The sequence below is a fragment of the Pipistrellus hanaki genome, assembly GCF_964339955.1.
Source record: "Pipistrellus hanaki genome assembly, chromosome: 1".
Classification (NCBI taxonomy): Eukaryota; Metazoa; Chordata; class Mammalia; order Chiroptera; family Vespertilionidae; genus Pipistrellus; species Pipistrellus hanaki.
This window is the reverse complement of record NC_140503.1, coordinates 68,660,873-68,684,114: the sequence shown is the minus strand read 5'-3', so window position 1 is coordinate 68,684,114 and position 23,242 is coordinate 68,660,873. Positions and strand designations below refer to the sequence as shown.

The 23,242-nt window shown below is 44.5% G+C and overlaps 1 protein-coding gene across 3 annotated transcripts in view; it reads right to left on the bottom strand.

Moving 5' to 3' along the window:
* The window catches only part of RYR3 (ryanodine receptor 3), a 508,007-nt gene that overhangs the window by 167,646 nt on the left and 317,119 nt on the right, over positions 1-23,242 (bottom strand). For all 3 annotated transcript variants that reach the window (XM_084861661.1, XM_084861660.1, XM_084861662.1), the window contains exons 29-37: positions 21,810-21,985; positions 20,895-20,931; positions 19,062-19,225; positions 15,609-15,774; positions 8,790-8,876; positions 8,236-8,462; positions 5,930-6,725; positions 3,633-3,833; positions 239-341 (exon numbers count right to left, since the gene is read on the bottom strand). In XM_084861661.1, coding sequence (XP_084717787.1) covers positions 239-341; positions 3,633-3,833; positions 5,930-6,725; positions 8,236-8,462; positions 8,790-8,876; positions 15,609-15,774; positions 19,062-19,225; positions 20,895-20,931; positions 21,810-21,985 — 1,957 coding nt within the window. The remainder of the gene's footprint in view (positions 1-238; positions 342-3,632; positions 3,834-5,929; positions 6,726-8,235; positions 8,463-8,789; positions 8,877-15,608; positions 15,775-19,061; positions 19,226-20,894; positions 20,932-21,809; positions 21,986-23,242) is intronic.

Below are 23,242 nucleotides of genomic sequence, written 5' to 3'. Positions count from 1 at the left end.
TCTCATATCTCAGCACAGTCTCTTGCAGGTAGAAGACATTTCAGACATGAATTATGGCAGGATTATTTCCTGTATCTTTTCTGACCCAAGTAGTTTGGATAGAACCATTTTTTAAATAATTAGAATTGTAATTTTTAAAATGGAAAAATAACTTCCCACCTCCCCTCCCCCTACTGGCTTCTAACGAAGGAGCCAGGAACCGACTTGTCTCTGACCAAGCTGCATGCTGGAAGCTCACCACAGTGAGTGAGAAGGTCCTCATGGAAGTCATACAGCTCCTCCCGGATCTCGTCTGGGCAGGGGCAGTTCTCTCCCAGTTGAAAGTTGAGAAGCATGTTGATCTTTGAGGGACAAAGAACAATGGCTAGTTTGTTCTCAGTGGTGGTCCAAAGAACTCAGATCCTGCCCTAGACAGATACCCAACATTCATCGCAAATTTTATTTAACTCCTTTTTTTTTTTTTTTTTAAACGGTCAATGTTGAAAATCTGAAACACTAATTTGAAAGAATGTGTGTACCCCTGTGCTCACTGCAGTGTTATTTACAATAGCCAAAGTTTGGAAGCAGCCCAAGTGTCCATCAGTAAGTAGATGACTGGGGAAAAAAAGCTGTGGTACATTTACACCATGGAATACTACTCTGCCATAAAAATGAAGAAAATTTTACTCTTTGCAACAGCATGGATGGACCTGGAAACTATTATGCATAGTGAAATAAGCCAGTAAGAGAGAGACAAGTACCATATGATTTCACTTATGTGAAATTTAATGAACAAACTAAACCACTAAGCAAAATAGGGATAGACTCATAGATAGAAAAAAATAGACAGCTCTGGTGGGGGAAGTCTGTTGAGGGTGTATGGATAGGGATGAAGCAAAAATGAAAAAAAAAGAGAGAACTCATGGACATGGACAATAGTCTGGTGATTACAGAAGGGGGGAAAAGAAGCATAGAAGAAATAAATGGTGATAAAAAATTAAATAAAAAGTTAGATAAAATATAAATAAAAGTAGCTTGTAATTTTTTCTGATTATAAAAGTTTATTAATTGCATAAAATTTGGAAAATACCTAAAGAAGAAAATGTACTGATAAAACCAAAGAAAACCACTGTTAAGATTTTAGTTAATATCTTCCAAATCTTTATGTATATGGGCTGAGATTATATATGGGGGATCTAGATACACTTCTGAAACTCATTTTTTAAATTTATTCAACAATTTATCTTGAGCATTTTCTTATTTCCTTAACCTAATTTTTTAAAAATATATTTTTTATTGATTTCACAGAGACAGGGAGAGGGAGAAGGAGATAGAAACATCAATGATGAGAAAAAAATTATTGATTGACTGCCTCCTGCATGCCCCACACTGGGGATTGAGTCTGCAACCCGGCATGAACCCTGACTGGGAATCGAACCATGACCTCCTGGTTGATAGATCAATGCCCAACCACTGAGCAACACCTGCCAGGCCTTAACCTATTTAAAAAAATATATATTTTATTGATATTTTACAGAGAGGAAGGGAGAGAAATAAGGAGCTAGAAACGTCGATGAGAGAGAAACATCGACCAGCTGCCTCTTGCACACCCCCTGCAACCAATGTACATGCCCTGGACCGGAATCGAATCCGGGACCTTTCAGTCCACAGACCAACGCTCTACCACTGTGCCAAACCGGTTTTGGCTTAACCTATTTTTTAATAGGTGCATTGCATTTTCATTATATGGATAAATAGCAATTTATGTAAAATTTATGTTAAATTAATGACCTGATATGATATACTTGTTATTTCATTTCTTATCTTTATAAATAAAGTTGGTTTTAATTTCCTTTTACATAATTTTTGTTCACATCTCTAACCATTTTCTTCAGATAAAATACTAAAAGCAAAAGTTTGAGATAAAAAGGTTTGCACAGTTTCATGGCTTTTGATATGAATTGCCAAAGTGCCCTCCAGGAAGCTCACAGCAGTTTGTATTATCATCAAATTTATACAAGAGTGTGTATTTCTTTGCCATCTCCAGTACAATAATGAGAGTTAACACATTTTCAAATATTTTCCAATTTAATGGGTGAAAAATGTCATATCCCTGTTGCTTTAATTTGCATTTAATTGGTGAGGCTGAACTTAGTTTTTCCACAATAAGGACCATTTTTATTTCACATTTTAGAAATATCCCATCTATGTTCTCCTTCCATTTTTCTGTTGGGCAATTATCATTTTAAACATTAATCAACATTGCCAAAACTGGTTTGGCTCAGTGGATAGAGCATCGGCCTGCGGACTGAGAGGTCCCAGGTTCAATTCTGGTCAAGGGCATGTACTTTGGTTGCGGGCACATCCCCAGTGGGAGGTGTGCAGGAGGCAGCTGATTGATGTATCTCTCTCTCTCATTGATGTTTCTAACTCTCTATCCCTTTCAATTCCTCTCTGTAAAAAATCAATAAAACATATTAAAAAAACCATTAATCAACATGTACTTTGCATATCTCTAGACTTAGTTTTACTTACTCTTGTATTTAGTTCCACCCCCCAAGCATGGTTTTTTCATCTCTCTGATTACTTTCTGGACATAGGACTGAAAATCTTTATCTTTAAAGGTTACAGAAGGATGAGATAATCATATCACTGTTTTAAAATTCTAATTCTTATGCACTTTATTTCCCAAGTGATTTTGCATTGCTCTTCCCTAAAACTGATCTCAATCTTCCACATCCTTTGCTGATATTAAATTCTTGTTTAGAGAGCTTCATGGTTAGATTCCTTCTAGAAATGAATACTCTGGGAGGCGTGGCAGATGGGACAGCTGAGTTTGACAGCAGTTACTGTCCATTCTTTCTTTTAATTTCTAGACCAGCAGCATTAACATTACCTGGGAACTTGCTAACAATGCAAATTTTTGGGCCTCACACTTAGACCCACTGAACTAGAAACCCTAGAGGTTGGACCAGCAAATTGTATTTTATTAAGTCCTCTGGTGATTCTGATGTCTGTTCAAGAACCACTGGGCTAACACATTAGGGAAGAATTTATTGAGTTACAGACTTCTGAATTGAGTCTGAAGTGACTGGGCAGTGGATTGTTTAGAAGGCTAAAGGAGGAAGTGATGGCTGGCCCAGGGGAGGCAGAAGAGAAGGTAAGGAGGCAGAAGGGGAAAGAAAGGGTAGGAGTCCGCCTTTCCAGGAGCCAGGATCGTGAGCTACACCCAGGAGGACAGGGCACCTACTCCCATAGTTGGGAAATAACGCTGACCATATTCTGTTGATCTCTGATAGAGAACAGTGATTTCTGGAAAGATTGGACTGAAATTTTTAAAGTGGTGGATCCTTGTTGGGGTGCAAGTTGCATACTGACAGTGAGCCAGCTTTGACTTAGTGAGAGAGAAATAGATGTAAAGGAAGGGAGAGAGTGCTGCCCTACATGCAGGTTGAGAAGGGTTATTTCCCACCCAAAAGATAATTGGCAGGTGCTCCTCAGTTGTCAGATGGGGGCTGTCTCCTGGTGCACTGGGTCTTTTCACTCCCTACAGCTTGGTGCTGCCAGGCACAGAAAGGATTCAAGTGCCTTGCGCCCATAGGGTTCACATTCTTCCTTAGGAATGGGATAGAGGCTCAGAAAGGGGTTTTCACCTGCTCCTGTGGGGGTGAGCGGAACTCCTTGGTCTTCCTGGCAGTCAGAGCCGCAGACATGTTCAGGGCCTGCATGAGCTCATTGTAGCGGAACTTCTGATTCGCCTGGAGCTTGGAGACATAAATGTCACCAAATGCCACAATTGCCTCCACTCGGTGCTGCAGCTCACAGTCACAGAGGTAGCTGAGGAGCTCACACATCTGCAATAAAAGTGCATATATATATATATGCAAATAATGCTTTATGGAGGAAGCACCTAGCATCCCCATTTTAGAGATGGTAACACTGAGACATAGGCAATTTCAGTAACCTCACCAGGGTCACACCATAGGAACAAGTTGGACAGAATCAGGAGACCAGTTCTTCACCATTAAGGTCAGGAGGACAACAGAAATAAGCTCACTAAAGACAGAGTAAATCTCTCTGCAGAGAGAGAGAGAGAGAGAGAGAGAGAGAGAGAGAGAGAGAGAGAGAGAGAGAGAGAGAGAGAGAGATTTCTAAGTATGTTTTCCTCAGCTTAGTATAGAACCTACCACTGTACTGCACTGTGAGCGTGGCTCCTGCCTGACATCCTCTGGCTCTTGCACTGTTTTTGTTTATAAGCACTGCATTGCTGTGATTAGTTCCTTAGGATTGTTGTCACTAATCTTGTCACTGTTAGACTTTACACCAGTAAGAGAAACAATAGCCATCCTTCCTGAGCACTGACTGTTCGCAGGACACCGAGCCAGGCATTTGCTATCCTTTGTCTCCTCTAGTCCCCATGTCCCTGATATTTTTAGTGAAGCGGTTCCATTAACCTGTCCCCACTTAATCCTTCGTGGGATTAACCAGCACTCTCCATTTGTCTGGGTAGCGAGGACTCTCGCCTCCCTGTACACAGTCTCTGGCCTATCTGCAAAGCTCCGTTCCTGCCAGACAAACTAGGACCAAAGCTTATGCCAGTCACACATGTGATGCAACTACAACAGTTAATTAAAAACTGTCAGAACCAACGAAATAGGAAAACTAAGTTAAATGACAAAGGGATTTTTGTAAAAGTTAAGTGTTTTTTTCCCCCACCCCCAAATGCTAAAAATTGGGTGTTAGACAACTACAAAAAATGGGGCAAATCATAAAAATCTAGAAGCATTCTGCACTCAGCTTTCCAATTATCTCTAAATCTGCATGCAGTCTACTGGAACTGCCAGCTGTAGATGGTGCATGACAGGTGTCATCCATGCACAAAAGAGGGCTCTACGTGCCAGCCAGGGACTCACATTAAAGGAAAAGTCTCTCAGCCTTATATGAGACTAGCACAGTTATACATTTTAATATAGCATTCAAGGTTTATATGTAAAATTTGTTGTGCTTCTTCTCCATATTTAATACCTTGATTAACTGACCCCCTACCAATTTTATCATATTGGATAAGAGAGCTCCAATGATGGATTATTTGATGGTAGTACATTTTATGATAAAACACATTTCATACTGTATTTTATAAAAATGCATTTTAAATATGCTTTACTATATTATCATCCACATTTTACAAATAAGAAAGCTAAGACTCTGATGGGCTACTGACTTGGCACGTTTACATAGGTGGTTAAGGGATTTAGGGTGGAGCAGGAGCTGAAATTTAGGGATGCCTGAGCAGGGCTCACTCATGAGGCAGACTGTTCTACTCTCCTCATTTCCATTGATCTTTCCTCAGTTCCTAGAAGACAAATGTTATTGTCATCAGTTATTTACTGATGTTAGCTTACATCTGGCAAGACTATGTTTTAGGAAATGCTGAGGTTTCCGAGGCGATGCTAAGGGAATGCTGCTACATTACCCTGCCTCTCTTCCTTGGCTGGTATGGCAGTTCCTAGTACCTGTGAGTGTAACGGGTCCACATTCCTTTGGTGATCAGAGCATGGATACAAATGAGAGCTGGTGGTGAGTGTGGCCCCCTAAGTGTCAATTCCTTGGTTTTACTCCACAGCCAAAGGCTCCTTCCTCTCTAGATAGGATCTCACAAATGCACCTGTTAGCCCCAAAGGGCAAGAGATAAGACCAGGGCAAATCCATCACTAGTGCCAGAGAAACAGTTCTGAGGCAAGTGCCTTATTGACAAGAGCTGGTGTTTTCACCTTGGCATGGGGAGACATATTCCATGTCAGAAATGAGCATGACTGGTGGGCACTTTGAGCAACTCTGTTACCCTCCAGGTTTAGGCCAGTATCCACAGTCCCAGCCTCAGCATCGCTAGGCTCCACTGTCTCGCTCCCCAGCCCTTTCCAAGGGCAGGATCTTTGATGCCCCGAGTTACCTGCAGCTTGACGGACTCTGGTAATCGGGTCTGTAACAAGCCTTTCACTGGAGCCTCCTTGCTGGCCTTTTCCCCAGCCTCCACTGCCTTCTCCTCCACCTGAGTCATTTCCTCCTTCTCTGCTCCCTCCTCTGTCTCCCCGCTGTGCTCCCCAAACACAGATGGGTCAATCAGGAGGAGAATCTGCCGAACATCATCGTCGTCAAACACCCCCATGACCAGCAGGGTTCCAATGAGCTTTAGCACAGGCACAAACTGGAACTCCACAGAACCCCCAACGGGGTCTCGGATGTGAGCCCCACTGCCCTGCACGGCCTCTGTCAGCATGCTCAGCGCCTTTGTCTTCAGAATGTCCAAGGGAATCTCGGGGCTCTGCTTCTGGTGCTCCTCACTGGTCATGACAACACAAGGAGTGGAGAACTTGAAGCCTGGCTTCAGGCACATTCTCAGGCCCACCCCAGGCAGCCCGTGCCTCTTTGACTTGTCTGGGTACAGACGGATTTTCCTGGTGGTGCTGGTAATGGGGATGATGTACTCATTCTTCATCATCAGCTTCCTCTCCTTCACGTTGGCCAGGTGGATGCTAATGAGCAGGTCATAGAAACCGGACCGCAGGAGGCCAGGGAGGTACTTGTTATCAATGGCGTAGAAGAGCTGGGAGAGGTCCACGTGGCTACATAGGGCATAGGCTACGCGGCTATTTCCCAGGGCACACACGGCACTGTAGAGTCGCAGCGTGTGGTAATGGAATTGCATCAGGTCCTCCTGCTCACAGAGCTCCAGGATGTCCACACACCTGAGAAAGAGACAATCAATCACTCCACTGCGCGGTGGTGTGTGTGTGTGTGTGTGTGTGTGTGTGTGTGTGTGTGTGTGTGAATTTAGCAGAATTCTTGTTCTCTGAATCCCCAGGGATTTTACCCAACCCAATGAAGGCAGAGGGCATAGAAGGATGAAGGCATCTGTTACACTTTCTCTTCCTGATTATCATTCCTCTCCCAGTTCTGGTCCACATCTCATTTCTGATAATTTACCATATCTAACTATGAGGGTTTCCAAAGTCTATAGGCCTTAACAAGACTAGCTTACCAAATATTAATCTTCCTTTATTAGGGAACCCCTCCAAATCTGAACACTGAGAAACATTCAGGTATAAGACAAAGGTGACTTGGTCCTCTTAGTTGTAGGCTCAAGGGGATCTTCTGTTTCCTGATGGAAGAGGCCTCAGAAGATGTAGCTGAAGCCCTCCATCAAACTACTATCTACCTCATCGTTATAATCTCCAATCTGCCATCATCATGGGGCTTTCCTTCCCCTGAAAACAAACACACCGCATTCTTGTCCACAGAGAAAAAGTTTCCAACTAGAGATGAGCTGGCATAATCAATTCACTTTCTCCCTCCTGATTTGTGTTTGCTTGTGTCATGTTCCCTCATTTATGGGGGGTCTAGGGTGTGTGCTTGGATCTTTGCTTAGATTTTCCACTTTGACTTGCTCCTCACCATGAATCTGAGGACCCTTGGCATTGGCTCCCATGGGTGGACTTCTGGTCTTTTCTGCTCCTTCCCTACATTAGCCTGTCTGGGTGCTGTCCATGACCCAACAGAATACCCAATTGGGATCTGGGCAAGTGTCAAAAAACTTCACCCTCTATTTTTTTTATAGTCCAAGAGGACAAGGAGTCATAATATCCACAAAATAGAACTTATTTATTCTTACTATGTACAGAACTATACTATATTCTTACCTACACAATCTCATTTTTTTTTCTCCCAGCCATCCTTTGGGCATACATTGATCTCACTGTGTCCATGAGGAGATGAGGCCCGGAGTGCATAAGTAATTTACCAAAGGCCACACAACCAGAAAGTGATAGAGCTGAGATTGAACCCAAGCTATTATCCAAGAATGCCCCTTAATGAGGGGAGACCAGCAGCCTGATTCTTCATCTCTGAGCAAGTTAGGCATACCTCCTTCTCCTTCTGGCCACTAATAAACATATATTTTATAGTCACACTAAGATTTTTAATTAAGTGCATGGACAGTCCCTGAGTACAGGCACTCAGAGCTGCAATGAAGGCCCTGCAGTAGGCATATCATAGCGAATACTCTGCTGTTTCTGAGTGAATAACTAAAGCTGAGAAAAGAAAGTTGAGAAACTGAGACTTTGGGGAAACCAATAGTCATCTTGGGGCCGACTGAGCAGGGCCCTTGGCCAATGAGGATGCTCCTCCTCCCCACTGGGCTTCCTAGTCTCTGCCTCCCCACCCCCTAAGCTGGCCCCTCCACATGGGCACCCCCACTACCTGTTCTCCTCAGGGATGTAGAGCGCCATCATCTGCAGGGGCTCCAGGCACTGCACCACCCAGCCATGGCGCTCGCTCACCCGCTCTGTCTCCACCTTCAGGAAGCTGCTGGGCATGCGGCTCCAGAGCACAGGCTGGATGGTCTGCACGTCCAGCCGCGGGGGACACTGTGGGGCTGGATTCTTCTCCTCGCTCTTAAATATGGCTGCTGACAGGGGCAATGAGGTCTGGGCCAGGCAGAAAGGCATGTGGAGGAGGGAAGAACACATGTGCAATACAGAGATTCTCAGATGCTGGCCCATGTTAACCAACAGGGCTAGTATAAATTAAAGAGAAACAAATATATCCAGGGACCCCTAAGGCCTTTCCCAACATTAAGTAAGACCTCACCTCACGAGTTATATAAGCATTAATTCTTCTAGCATCCAATAGAAGTGAGAGAAGGAGAACGTGAGAAGGGCACATGAGAAGTGACAGAGTCCCTCTTGTTCTGAGGCCTAATAGTCAACATGCCTTCCCCTTCATAACCATTCCATGAGGGGACAGATAGATACCTTCAGCTTCCCAAGTTCAAACTGAAACAAAGAAGTGCTTGTGGGCTGCAGGAAGACTGCTGGGAACACTTTGGTATTGGGCTCCACCTGAAAACCAGAACAAATGGAGAGATTTGTCCAGAGTGATAAAATCACCGATGGCGAAGTCGCTGGATGTTTTTTTTTGTTTTTTGTTTTATTGTTTTATATTTATTTATTTATTTATTTATTTATTTTTTATTGTTACAATTGTCCTATTTTATTTATTTTTTATTTTTTATTTTTTATTTTTATAATATATTTTTAATTAAATTATTATTTTTGTACATATACCAATGCCCCCCACCTCCCATACATACCTTCCCTCCCCAGAATTTTGTGTCCATTGGTTGTACTTATATGCATGTATACAAGTCCTTTGGTTGATCTCTTATCTCCCCCAGATCTCCCCAACCTCCCCGCTATAATTTGACAGTCTGCTTGTTCGCTGGATGTTTTAATCAGCGACCCACTCTAACTTTGGCTGGAAGAGGAGAGAGAGAGGTCATGGACTGGTAGGTCTACACTGCTCAGAAATTTGTTGAGAGCTGGTGCCTGCTGGTAATTATTGTCTCTGTTTCCCACCTTAAATACCCAGAGGAGGGGGTTCTTGGGAAGGTAATTTCTGAAGGCAAATGGACATTGGTCAGACAAGCCCAGGCGGGCTAGCAGGGTTTCTCAACCTTGGGACGATTGACATTTTGGGCCTGGAAAGTCTTCATTGTTGGGGCTGCCCTGTGCATTGTGGGATCTTTTGGTACCCCTGACCTCTGCCTACTAGATGTCAGTAGTGCTCCTCACCCTACCATAGTTGGCATAACCAAAAATGTCTTCCAAGAATGCCAAATGTCTCTTGGTGAGAAAATCAGCCTCACTTAAGCACTGCTGCTTTGCAGGCAGGGCTGTGAGGCACTTCCCTGGAATAGAGGGCTGCCTCCACCATCTGCCTCCTCTCTCAAAGTCTTTCTTTCCCTTGGTTCCTCTGGATTTCTCTCCATCCCCTTCTCTCCCAGGTTGTAGTTCTTACATTAAATGATGTGGATTCACTGAATATCTAGCTGCCACTTAGTTGAGGCATGTGGATTTATTTATGACATTGGGGCTATACTTATCAGTTGCAAACTTTGATGCATGGCTTTTGATCAGACAGTGAAGGAGAAAATGGGACTCTTACTCCACTCACTGAAGTCTTTTGCCTTTAAGAGAATTCATACATTAGGAGATTCTTGCAACTTTTTTAACCAACCAAATTATGGGATGGTGGGTACTATGGACATACCCTGAGGTGCCCCCTCTGTCACAGAGCTCCTAGTGAGTCACACTCATGTACAATCCCCTGTGTTAGAACCTATGTGCTGTTTCTGGCAAAAGTGAAAGGACTGTCATTCTATATTTGACTCCACTCAGCAGACTGGACAGAAAGAAGGATACTGCTGTGTTGTGAGAAGGCCATGTGACAAGGAATTCCAGGGGATCTCAGGGCATTGAGAGTGGCTGGCCCTGGCTGTAGCCAGCAAAGAATGGAGCCTCCATTCACAAATGCGAGAAACTGAGTCCTGTGAACAACCACAGAAGCTTGGGGAAGACATGAGCTCCAGACAAGGACACAGCCTCGCTGACACCTTGATGGCCACCTTGAGAGACCGTGAAAGAGGACCTCGCTAAGCTATGCCCAAGTTCTCACCCATGAACCCATGAGACCATATATATATGCTGTTTAAGTCACTGAGTTCAGGGTAACTTGTTATGCAGTCACTGGAGATGAATACAGTGAGTTGTCTTCCTGTCAGGATTGTTACAGGCTTCCTTTGCATCATGAACTGCATCAATACAATAAGATATAAAGTTCATAAAAACACATTTTCATGGCTGTGACTTAAAAGATTGCATGGCTCAGTGCTATCATTTGCATTGATGAAACAGGCCAGACTGTAAACCCTAGCCTTGTGCCCTGCACATGGTCATTCTAGCACACAACAGTGGGCTCATAGTTGAAGTTCAAATATTTGCTTTATCCCCAATGCTTCAGGTACCTCTGGGAAATAGGAAGAGATAAACAACTGTAAAAACAAATAGCAGTGACAGATGCTTTATTAAAGACATTCAACAGATAATTATTTAGTACCCATTACACACTGGCTTTATGCCAGACACTGGGTTTACAGTGGTGAGAGTTGAAACTAGGAAACCCTGATTTGATGCCGGTGTGACCTTGGCCATAGAGCAGGGCTCATTTCTGGTCTGGCCCCAGATTTCTCAATACCCATTAAGTGACATCCAGAACAATGCATAACCCTCAAATCATTGCAGCCGAAAGAAAGCAGAGCTCTAGTGACTGAGAAAACTTCACCTGCACCAGCAATAAGCCCTTGAGTCTGTGTTTCTTGCGGGGAGAAATGTAACCAGCTGAAAGTTCTCTGTGCTGACCACTATCACACCTGTAGGGGAGCTAGAGGCTGAAGATGAGGGCATGATGTTAGGTCCCTCAGGACTGGTCCCTACAAACATCATAAACCACCCAGCCAAGCACCAGCGCTTCCTCACACCTCCCTCAGAAAGGAGGTGATCTGAGAGCTTCACAACACCCTGGGGGAGGCTGCTTTCTACCCCACAGAGGACACTCCCACCACGAGGAACAATGGAAATTTCTCTTCTACCACAGAAATAAGGCGACCACACAAGTGTGGGATCATGATGGATGTACACAATGATAAAACTGTTAACTGGGGGTGTGGTAAGCAGAATCCTAGCTGACTCTCATGACTCCTGCGTTACTCTGTGATGGTGTATGTCACAAGGCAGGAGGGGTTTTGCAGAGATAAGGAAGGGTACCAACTAGTTAACCTAGAGATAGATTATCCTTGAGGATCTAATCTAGTATCAGGAGCCCTTCAAAACCAGTGTTTTCATTGCTGGGGTAAGAGGAAAAGTCAGAGAGATTAGAAGCTTGAGAAGAACCCAACATGCCCCTGGGGCTTTGAAGATGGAAGGGGCCACATGAGAAAGGAATGTGGGCACCTCTGGGAGCAGAGAGTGACCCTGAGTGAAGGCCAGCAAGGACACAGGGACCTCAGAAGCCTCGCCTACAATCATAACTGAATGCTGCCAACAATGCAAATGCAAGTTCTTCCAGAACAGGGGTCCTCAAACTTTTTAAAGTGGGGGCCAGATCATGGTCCCTCAGAGAGCTGGAGGGCCGGACTATATGAACTACTAATTCCTACTGTAACACCTTGGCTGCGCTCACTGCCCAAAAAACCTGGCGGGCAGGATCAGACTCCCCTGGGGGCTGCATGTGGCCTGCGGGCCATAGTTTGAAGACCCCTGTTCCAGAACTTCCAGATAGAGCCGGCTCAGCCAGCTGACACCTGATTTTGGCCTTGTGAGATCTGGAGCAGAGATCCCAGTCAAACCTACAGAACTGCAAGATAATACACGTGTGCTGTCAAAAGCTGCTAATTTGGGGGTAACTGGTTAGGCAACACTTAACCAATACAGTGGCTTTCCAGCGGAGTTGGGAAGTTTGACAACAAAGGTTTAGCCAGCACTCGCTAGGTGCCAGGGGCTGTGTTAATGTGCAGGAGACCTGGCCATGAACATGAGAGCAGGCCTCTTTGCTTGAGGAACTCCCACTCTGGATGGTTAGCTCACATTTTAGTGGAATGGATGGCGAGTCCAGATTCGGGTCTGTGGTGGAGTACCGCTGACAGTTGCCCCTTTGTGTTTGAGGTAGCTTTGCCCCTGGCTGATCTACGCTGTCCTTGCAATAATAGCCATTCTATTTCTAATCCTGTATACAGATCAGGGCATGGGAACTGGCCTGAATGCAAAGCTACCTCTTCGCGTGACTCTGGCTCAGTTCTCAGAGCAGGGTGGCTGGGGCGTCAGCCACCAAGCAGCAGTATCTCTTAAACATACATTTTATTTCCCATCTCACCCGTGATTACATTAAGTAGGGCAGACAGGTTTTCAAATTGCCGAGCAGTCTTTAATGGGGGAGCTCTAAACACTTTGTTTGAGAGAACCCTTCTCTTGTTATTTTGGTTACTGGTCCTTTCCCAATAAAGAGACAGTGTATAAATATCACTGTCCTGCTCCTTCGAGGTAATTGAAAAATGAAAATGGCTACATCTGCAGAATAACAATTATCTCGCTGCCAGGAGACCAGAAGCACAGCCACACACTCCAGCGTCTCTCCTGTGATGAGAAGGGGCTGGCTGTGTGTGAGCCTCCTCAGACCCTCTCCCCACTCCCCCACACAGAGCCTGGCTTTCTCCCCATTCACAGCAACATTCCTTAGGACAATAGGCAGGCCTGGGACCCAGAGCCAGAAATCAGGGTTTATACATGCAAAGTAGAGGCAGGTGTTTAGGGGCTGGGGATAGATATCAACACACAGCTCAGAGAAGACAAGTGGCCAGCCCATTATCACCCAGGAACTACCGTGAAAGAGGAGGTTAAAAACAGCCACAGTCCTGCCTGCTCTTTGTTACAACATCTCAACATCATGGGAAGTCTAGTCACCGCTGCTTCGAACGCGACGGGTAGTGATTTATTTAGGGACCTCCGACGCCCAACCAGCCTTAAAAGTTATTAGATGCTTTAGAGCTCTCTGCAGCTCAGGGAGGACCCTGCAGTCAAACTCATTTCAAATTTAATGGGAAAAAGCTAATGGATTCTGAAGACAGACTAATGTATATAAGCAGTTTCTCAGGGGACTTGGGGGAGGGTGCAATCATGAGAAAACACTAGAAGAATAACAGCCTGGTTCCCAAAGGCCTTTTCCCGGGTTACAGCTGGTTGGGCCCCAGTGCTGGCCTGTGCTGCCTGCATGGTGGTGAGGATCCCACTTCTTCCGGGAACCCAGGCAGGTACACTCTCACCCACTGCAGCAGGCTGTCCCCGGACCCCCGAAAGGGATGGGCCCATCTGCTCCTAGCCGTCAAACATCTCAGATTTGGGGAAGCCGCTTTCTCTCTCCTTTCTAGATGTCCTCTCCCCAACCAGGAGCCAGAAAAAGGGCTTTATCTATTTACACAGCAGTGGGATGCTTTCATCAGCTGTACTTAGCTAAGCTTCCTTAAACAGGGCATGTCTTTGTCCTGGGTCAGCAATGTCCTCACTTCTTATCCATGACCCCTCCTTTCTAAATGGTGTTCTCAACCACTAACCACAAAGGTCCCCTGCCAGTCTGTCCATCAGTCTGTCCATTGTTCCTCAAACATATCTTATGCTTCCCTATCTGCATAATGCTTCTTGTGCCATTCTTTCAACCTAGTATATTGTATATTCTTCTCTCTTCAAGAGGAAGTTTTTTTTTTTGTTTTTTTTTGTTTTGTTTCAAAATTAAGGTTCCCCCATGCTAAACACTCTCCTGACCACTACTGATGGAGGCCGGCTTTTCCTTCTCTGAAGTCGAATGACACTGTCCACACATACATGAGACTCCCCATTCCATCCTCAGAATGTTGAGAAGGTTTAATACAAATTTAACTCCTTATCTTAGCCTTTCTGGGATGTGCTCTGTTGAACTCTAGGCTTACAGAATATTACTGTTACAGTAAAAAAAAAATAAATAAAAAAGCTATTCTTGGTCAAATAGTATGAGAAATGCTTGGTTAGAAAAGTGTTTCTCAGACTATTTTTAAAGTATTTCTCAAAGTCAGTGTTCATTGAAAACTTCAAATGGGGGATATAATACATGGCATTCTCCAGCTTACCCGGCCTCAGGGATGAAAATCCTGCTTAAAGGAAACCAGGTTTATTGTGCTTTTTCTTTTCCCCCCCATTATCTCGTAATTTTATTTTTGTCCATATTTTAATTTTATTATAAATTGGTTTCAGGTGTACAGCAATAGTGGTTGTCAACTATATACTTTACAAACTGGTCCCCTGGATATTTCCAGTATCCACCTGACCCCATATATACCAGTAGTTATTACAGTATTATTGACTACAGGCTTCTTGTGCTAATGACAGGTAAACCTACATGTGTACAACTGGTGGTTTTCCTGAGGAGTTCTGTCAGAGTTCACAGTAAGGTAATAGGGAAGCACATAATTTACACACATGCATAAATAATTATAAGGACCTGTAAGGAATCTATAGGGAATGAGAGGAACCTTCTGCCAAGTGAATGTTGCCTGGCAAATTAATCCATTTTATGGGTCTATATTTGATCACAGAAGTTTCTTTTTTTTATTTTAATTTTTGAAAGTATCACAGATGTTCCCCTTTCCCCCTCATTGATCCTCTCCTCCTTGCTCCAGCCCCTACCCCAGGCCTTCACCACACTATTGTCTATGTCCATGGGATATGCATATATGCATACAAATTCTTTGGTTAATCTCTTCCTGCCGCTGCCAACCCTCCCTCTGTCTGTCAGTTGCATGCTTCCATGTCTCTGGATCTATTTTGTTCCTAGGTTTATTTTTTTCATTAGATTCCAGAAGTTTCTTAAAGCAAGGAGTATCTCTGTTCACCTCTGAAACTCTGCATCTTGTATTGCCCAGGTAACATAAAAATTGCACAAGAAATGTTTATGAAATAAATGTAAAATCTTTAGAGACCATCACCAACGAAAAACCTTATCTTCTAGAAAGTTGAACAGCATATCTGATCAGTCAATAAATATGATATATCCCCCTACCCCTATTTTCCCCCTCTCTGGACAAAATGAAGCAACTCTGCTCCTTTTTTGTTTTCTCATCGCCTGCTAAGATGGGATGCTGAATATGGCAAGTGAGGAGCAGAGACCTAAGACAGGAACACTGCTGTCTTGGCCCCAGAAGCCACCCCTACCTGGTAACAGGTGCCAAGTTCTCTCCCATTGGCGGAGAAGGACAACATGCCCATTGCCAGATCCACGAGGCAGCCGATCTCCAGGTCCACGTTGCTGCGACTTGACCGTTGGGAAGTGGCCACAATGTCCCCACCCCAGACCATGTAGCAGTTGCTGCGCTTCACACTAGGAGCCAAAAAGATGAAAGAAAGGCACAGAGTGGGGACTGGGGCCGTTTGCAATCAGGACTCAGGGATAAACTGCCCCAGACCTTCTAGTTTGCCCCCATATAACTCTTTCTTAAACTAATTCATCTAGCTTCAACCCAGTTTCCTCAGGCACAAACCTCTCAGTTTAGGGATGTGGCAGTCAATCAGGCCACTTTGGTCCAGAGAGCATAATGTTTGGGAACTGTTTCCTGGTTCAAAATCACTCCGGCTTTCTGAACCAGAGAATGGGATGTTTGTATTCTCCCCTTAGAGATGGGAAAGGAGGCATAAGGATACCCTCCACAGGCAGATTTATTCACTGTATAGGCATTTGGCATGTGAGGCCAGAACAAAACTCCGTGTTCAGAGTCGTAACCCAGTGTCAGGGCACTTGGACACTCAGGGCTGCATTTTTTAGGATGGCAGGCCTGGGCCTGGGGAGACTTGTGGAGTAGGTCACACTGGTCTCTGATGCTCTCGCAGCTCCCTGGAGTTCTACCCCACACTCTTCCCTAACTACCAGCTGGGAAACAGTACCTTTCTCCGCTGGCTGTCCACCACCCTGCAGTATGTAATCTTTATGGTCGGCACCATTATGTAGATTTAAAAGCCAACTATAATAACGAAAGCAGCATCAAGTCTCCAAAGCCTGGTTCCTTAATTGTAAGATTTCAAATCCCAGGTTGGTTTAGAGAAGTGGCACAGGGGTAAAGGTGATTCCTGAGCCTTTTGCAATGGCTGTGGGCACTGGACAGCTGTCTGGGTCTCCTCCTACACCCAGTCCTGAGTGTAGCTGGTCACTTGAAGTAACACAAAGAGATTTTTCTCAGGTAAAACAAGAGAGTGAGTATGTACCTGATGGAAGGGAAGCCCTTTTAAACATCCTATGGTCAATCTGATTTGATCTTGGAAAGTCAAGGTTTGGTTAGAGTTCTTCAAGATTCTTTCCAGCTGTAGAATTCTATTATTCCCTGCCTGTGCCCCTCCAACCCCCTGCCCCCCCCCCCCCCAATCCCATCCCCTATTGGAAATCCCTTTGTAAGTCACTTCATGGCCACTTCCCAATGATCAGGTCTTCCCTCCTCTCTTCTAGGGCCCCCACTGGGCTGTTCCTCCATGTGAATGCCCTCAGGCAGGGCCAGTGCAAAGTGCTCCTTCAATGCATTGCAGTCATTGTTAGATTTCCATAAAGGTTAAACCGCAGCCATGTTACTACTGCTTCTTAGTGATTAGGGACTGAGTATATTCGTTACTACTACAGAATTCAATTAATAATGCATTGAAGCGGGGAGAGGGTGGAGTGCCATGCTTTGATCATATTTTAAAGGGCCCAAAATTGAAATACCAAAAAACATTTGAAGATCGACACTGCATCTCTTGTTATATGAGACAAAGAAGAATTACTGAGCACCGATGATATACAGGGTCTTATTCCAGGTGCTAATGTGTCAGTTAGTTTTCACAATAAAAACTGTCACTGAGGCTCTCAGATAAATCATGGCCAGCAAGGCACAGCCAGCAAACTAGAGAAATAAACCTACCTGAAATGGGCACATCTGCCTTTTGATTTTCTGGTTGAAAAGGAAAGCCTGGGCTGTCAACGACTTTCACATACTTTCCTCATCAACCTGAACCAGGTGTTGCTTATAGCATCTACTCTGGGTCTTATTACATGATAAATGTTCAGTAATCCTATACAATAAGAGAGAAATATGCTAATTATCCGTTATGCCGTGAAGTGTAACAACTGACTGTGTAACAACCAGATCACGGGTCTGCAGGAGGATGGGGCACAAGCTACAAGCAGGTGGTGGAGAGCTACAGGAGGGTACAGGGCAGCAACCTATGAGGGGTGGTGGTGCCGAGGGACCTACAAGAGGGTGGGTCAGTGGGCAGAGAACTACAAGAGGGCGGTAGCGATTTGTGTGTAGGGCTACTAGTAGTAATAGAAGTAGTTAATGTCTTCTAGGCATGTTTTAGTGTGGCACTCTTCTAGGCATGTTTCTATGTATTATCTCTCTCAATCTTCACAATATTCTTTAGCAGCAATTTTCAACCCTTTTCACCTCATGATAGTACATAAACCAATTACTAAAATTCTGTGGCATACTGAAAAATATATCATATTTTTTGCCCATTTGACAAAAAAAAGGTATAATTTTGATTCATTTGCAGCAGATGGCCATTGTTCTGTCATTTTTTTAAAAAAATTTGACAATCTAAGGGAAAAGAGGCTAGTGTCTCAGACTAAACAGTAAGGTATTGCATGTTTTAAAAATCCTTGCAGCACACCAATGTGCTGTGGCACACTGGCTGAAAATCGCTGCTCTATAAGACTGGAACTGTTTTTACTTTACAGGCAAGGAAATTGAGCCCAGGGAGGTGTGTGACTGGCCCCAAGTCACAGTTCTAGTCGGTACTGGAACCCAGTTTAAAATACAGGCAGTTTGCTTTCAGAGTCTGTGCTCTTAACCACCTGCCCACAATGGTCCTCCTGACATAGCACTTGAGCCTGACCACTCGTCTTTGATGAGCCAGTAGCATCTAACAAACACTGACTGCAGAAACATTCCTGACTTTATAGGGCTAAAGGGCAGCTTAAAAACAACTTTGTGTATCTTTACATGTCTGCCTGGGGAAAGACTCCCCACTCTCAGGTAGAAATAAGACACGGTCTCCTGGGTCTCCTCTGGCCACAGCTGGCCAAGGCTGCTCTCTCTGGGGGTGATGTCAGTGGACTGGTGGGAGGGTGTGGGTGTGCCTAAAATGTGTCTTCCCTAAAGACCCCTAATTTTTACTCAGTGGTTATTAGTCATGAATTTGCAGTGTCTCTTTGATGTTCTTCGTGCCTTCAGCCACGACACACTTTTGGGATGAGGAGTCCTGACTTGATTGGTTGCTGTGTGATGTGGTGCATCATTTTCTTCTGAAGCAACTTCTCTCAGGCACCCAGGGATGTTTCTCTGTGTTGTTCTGTTGTAGAAATCAGGCTTTCCCAGACACCAGGGAGGAGACTAAAATGGAGCTCAGACCTCCCAATTGTGCACCTGTGTCACCCACCCGTGGGTCATGTTTTATAGACATGACGAAATGATCCACGATTTTCACTAATAACATGTAGTACTCACCCCCACCTGTTTAGTTAAGGATTTTAAGCCTGTGCTTCATTCCCCCTTCCTAATAGATGCTGAATGTTTCCTTCTTTTGGGTTGTGGGGGTAAGGGGAAAACGGCTGCTTGGGGAGGGAGTGAGGAGCCCCCTTACCTTTCGTGGACCCGGCCTCTTTCATCCCCCAGAGTAACAGTCACCGTACAGTTTTTACTCAGGTCAAACTTTTCACTGTAGAAGTGATAGTCCGGAGTCACCCATCCAACCCAGACGCAGGAGGGGTCTTGTCCGGCAAAGATGCGGATTGCATAGTAGCATTGCTAGAGAGAGACCGCAGATGAGTGAGTGACTCTCAGTTAGGGATGTGGTGCTCAGAAAATAGGAATAGTGCTGCAGCCCCTTGGTTCCTTTTCTTAAAAAGCATACCGGGGTCTAGAGGGGCACGGCTGCACTCTTAAAAAAAAATACATTTTACTGATTTTTTACAGAGAGGAAGGGAGAGGGATAGAGAGCTAGAAACACTGATGAGAGAGAAACATTGACCAGCTGCCTCCTACACTCCCCTCCCCCCACCAGGGATGTGCCTGCAACCAATGTACATGCCCTTGACTGGAATCGAACCTGGGACCCACGCTCAATCCGCTGAGCCAAACCGGTTTCGGCTGCACTGCACTCTTGCTAGGAGGAAGGCCTGGTTAGTGTTTGGCTTCCTTATTTGTCTATTGTCTATTGGGCTTGAGCAACCACCACCCTTTGCTGAGAAGATGCTGCTGGGGAAGTAAGTGGCAGCCACTCAGAGTGGCCAGCACAGGACCCAACCCTTTCCTGGGCACTGACTTGGCCCCGAGAGAGAAAATAGTTGAGGTTCAGAGAATTCCTGCTACATTTCCACTTCTACAGAGAAATCCAGGGCATTTTTGGGAGATAGTCTTGAAAAAGATGCTGTAAAATAAAGCCTATTAGATTGGCCAAACATGCTTTATGTGGTCAGCAGGCTCATTGACACAGCAGTTCTTGGCAAATGTTATAACAATAACTAAAATTTTAAGGTAAGTGATTCCTTCACCATGTTCTTTATGAAACTGAGCACATTCATTCTTAATGAAGTTACTTCTATTCATCATCTGTCCTCTTTTTTAAACTGGAAGATAAAAGGATAAGCCAGTCAGAGCTGGGCTGGAATCTTAGCACTGGCAGCTATTAATCCTGGGACCGTTGACAAGTCCTGTGTCCTTTCTGTGTCTCAGGATATATAATGTTGCCCATCTCGCATGGCTGCTGTGGGAATTTTTGGGAAGGTGGTGCAATGTGCCTAGCGCAGTGCCCTGCACATTCTAAGCATGTGACCATTGCAGCAAGAAGCCTCTTCCTGATGGCAGTTAACCTATGAACTTGGGATGTAGGGTCACGTAATAGAAGGATGACATGAATTTCTTAAAAAATGTTTTTTGTCAAGTGCTAAAAGAAGAATGAGAGAGAAATTAGAAAGTGATGCTCTCTGACTACTATCTAGCTCTAGAAAAGGAGCCAAAAGCTGCCTTCATTTTTCAGGCTGGTTCCCTGGCTCCTGTTTCTCATTTGAATGCTTTCAACATGATTCCTGGCATTGCTCAGAGAGATGGGAGAGTTGATACATAGAAGTTTACATAAAAGAGCAAAGAAAAGGATTAAATTAAGACACCCCCCAGCTGATATTCATCTCCATTAGAAAGGCAGTGCTGGGCCCCTGGTGGCAAATGGGCAACAAGTATACAATAATGCCCAATTAGATGCTCCAGGTAGAGCTTCTGCCTCACACTGAATTACTGTCTCTTCTCTCCATCTGAGAAATGCCAGAGACGTGTATTGGAAGCATCAAGATGCATATTAAAAGACAGAGTAATTGGCAATTACAGAGAATCTCTAGACAGATCTTTGCTAGAAGGGGCATATCACCAGGCACAGCAAAGACTCAAATAATTAAAACCATAATTGAGTATATTTACTTACTGTTGTTGTTTGAGAGAGTAGTTCTTGCATCTGTTTCCTGGAGGGAAGATAATCCATTTAGTTATTTGGCTGTAGAGAGAATCCCACAATTCTGATAGGCAATTGATCTCCCTTTAATGATGAAGGTGAGTTTAGGGAACTATTTCCTATACACAAGTAATCCCAACTTGTCTTGGGATGTGTTCATTTGTAACCTGCTACCACAAGTCAGGACTATGACTCCCAACTCCTGTCCCTCAGCCCAGGGGTTGAGGGTGTTGAAACAATTATAATAACGTGTGTGGGGATACTTCTGGATATATTCTCCTGTTCTCTCAAGTAGCTGTGCTTGTTTAAAGCTTGGTAGACAGTGAAACTCTAGAGAAAACTTGGACAACACAGCTCCAAACAGGCAGATAAACCTCAATGATTAAAAATAGACATTGAAAGAAAGAAAGAAGGCAAGGAATACACTCTTTAGCAAGGAGAGAGAAGTCACTCACTCAAGAGTCACATGGCTTCTGGGCTGGACCCCAGCCATAGTAACACAAAGAAGGCGGTGTTTGCCTTCAGAAGCTTCTAATTTCACACACAGGCAACAACAACTGCAGCCTCTCCTTTTACACCAAAAGTGTAGTAATTTAGCGTGCAAGGAGGCCAGGGACTCAGAGGCTCCAGAAGAGCAGAAACTTTTCCACTAGAAGTAACTCTGTTTAGCTTGATTGCCTCTCCTAATTATGCATTGCACACACACATGTGTACATACAAGTGGGTATATACATTCAAATCCCCATTTCTTTACCTACCTGAGGGCAAAGGGAACCCTACCCACAGAGTCCTAGTTATGCTGAGGTAGAGTGAGAAACAGACAGACGGAAAGCCAACTTTAAAACAGACATGATAAGTGCCTCTGAGGGCTGGAGGCCTGGCCCTCACCTTTTCTGGAAAGCATCACTGTCCAGGCAGGGGCCGTGGCTGAAGGAGGAGTGGCACTCAATGGGCATGCTCAGGCGGAGGTAGATCATGCTGGCATTGCTATTCTGTGTGCCAAATGTCTTGTGGGTCACCTTAAGGCATGGAGGGCTGTCCATTGTGCTGTCGATCCTCATGACCTGAAAATACCATGGGTCCTTTATCTGATGCACCCACAGAAGCCTGACCTTGACTCTGTCCCTCCTTCCCTCATTGACATTACATATGTCAAGACTCTCTGTGAATGATAAAAGTGGTCACCAGTGATGACCAAATCATTATTCTCATTATTACTTGGACCTTGCCCAATAGAAAAATAACAGGTCTTTCTCTGTCTGGAGAAATTAGAGATTTAAAAACCCCCCTCCTGGGTTTTCTGCAAGGTCAAGGGTGAAGAATAGGTCCAAGATGGCGGGAGTGGCGGGAGGAGTGTCTCTGGATAATGAAGCATGTTTTCCACTGAGGCTGACCTTTCAGGTTAAGGGGCAAATGGCTAAAGAAAATCATTCCAAAGATTCCCATTGTCAGTAGGCTTGAGACTATCTAAAGGAGAGGACACCGGAAATCCCAAAGCTCATGAGAAAAAATCACAGCTCCTTGGAGGGTGCTGTCTCCCATCTGTGCATTTCCCATCTCTGCCACAGTCCCAGCCTGAGCACTGAGGCTCACCAAGGCATCTCTAAACACTGAGGAAATTCCCAGCACAGGGCATGGACAGTGCAGGGGAAGGGGTTGGAGGAAGAAAGGTCAAAACTAAAATTTAAAAATGTATGTGTATGTGTATGTGTGTGTGTGGGGGGGCATTGGGGAGGAAGAGAAAGTAAAATGGGACTTATAATAATAATGTCTTCATGTTCCAAGCATTTCTCCCTGAATTCTAGAGACTAGTTTTTATCCTGTGGTCTATGGATGTGCTTAAAATTTTTTGTGCAGTTTGTAGATTTTTCTTTGTGTAGCGTCTATAAATCCCATTAGTTTATGAGCCAGTTTTCTAAAGCAATGGCCAGGTAGGAATCTGAGAAAGAAACCTCTCCACTATGTCAGACTGTGGGGAAAAGTGGGGGGTTGAGAGTTGATGCTTGTGGAATTTAGATTGGAAGGTGAGCTAGAGGAACTTACAGTTAGGCAGAAGCAAGCCACTCAGTCTAATGCTTCCATGGAGCTGATCTGTCTGACTTTTAAGCAGCACCCCTACCCCCAACCCCAAATCATGAAAAAACAAAACAAAACATGGTGGGCACAGGCAAAACAGAGGCAAAAAGATGTAGCATCAGAACCCAAATCATGCTTCTTATAGTTTTTGGCTCTGCTGAGCCCCCCTGTGAGATGCCAGCATCATAACCAATGACTCCACCTCAGCTTAAAATGCTGGAAATGGTTCTGGAGAAATTAAACCA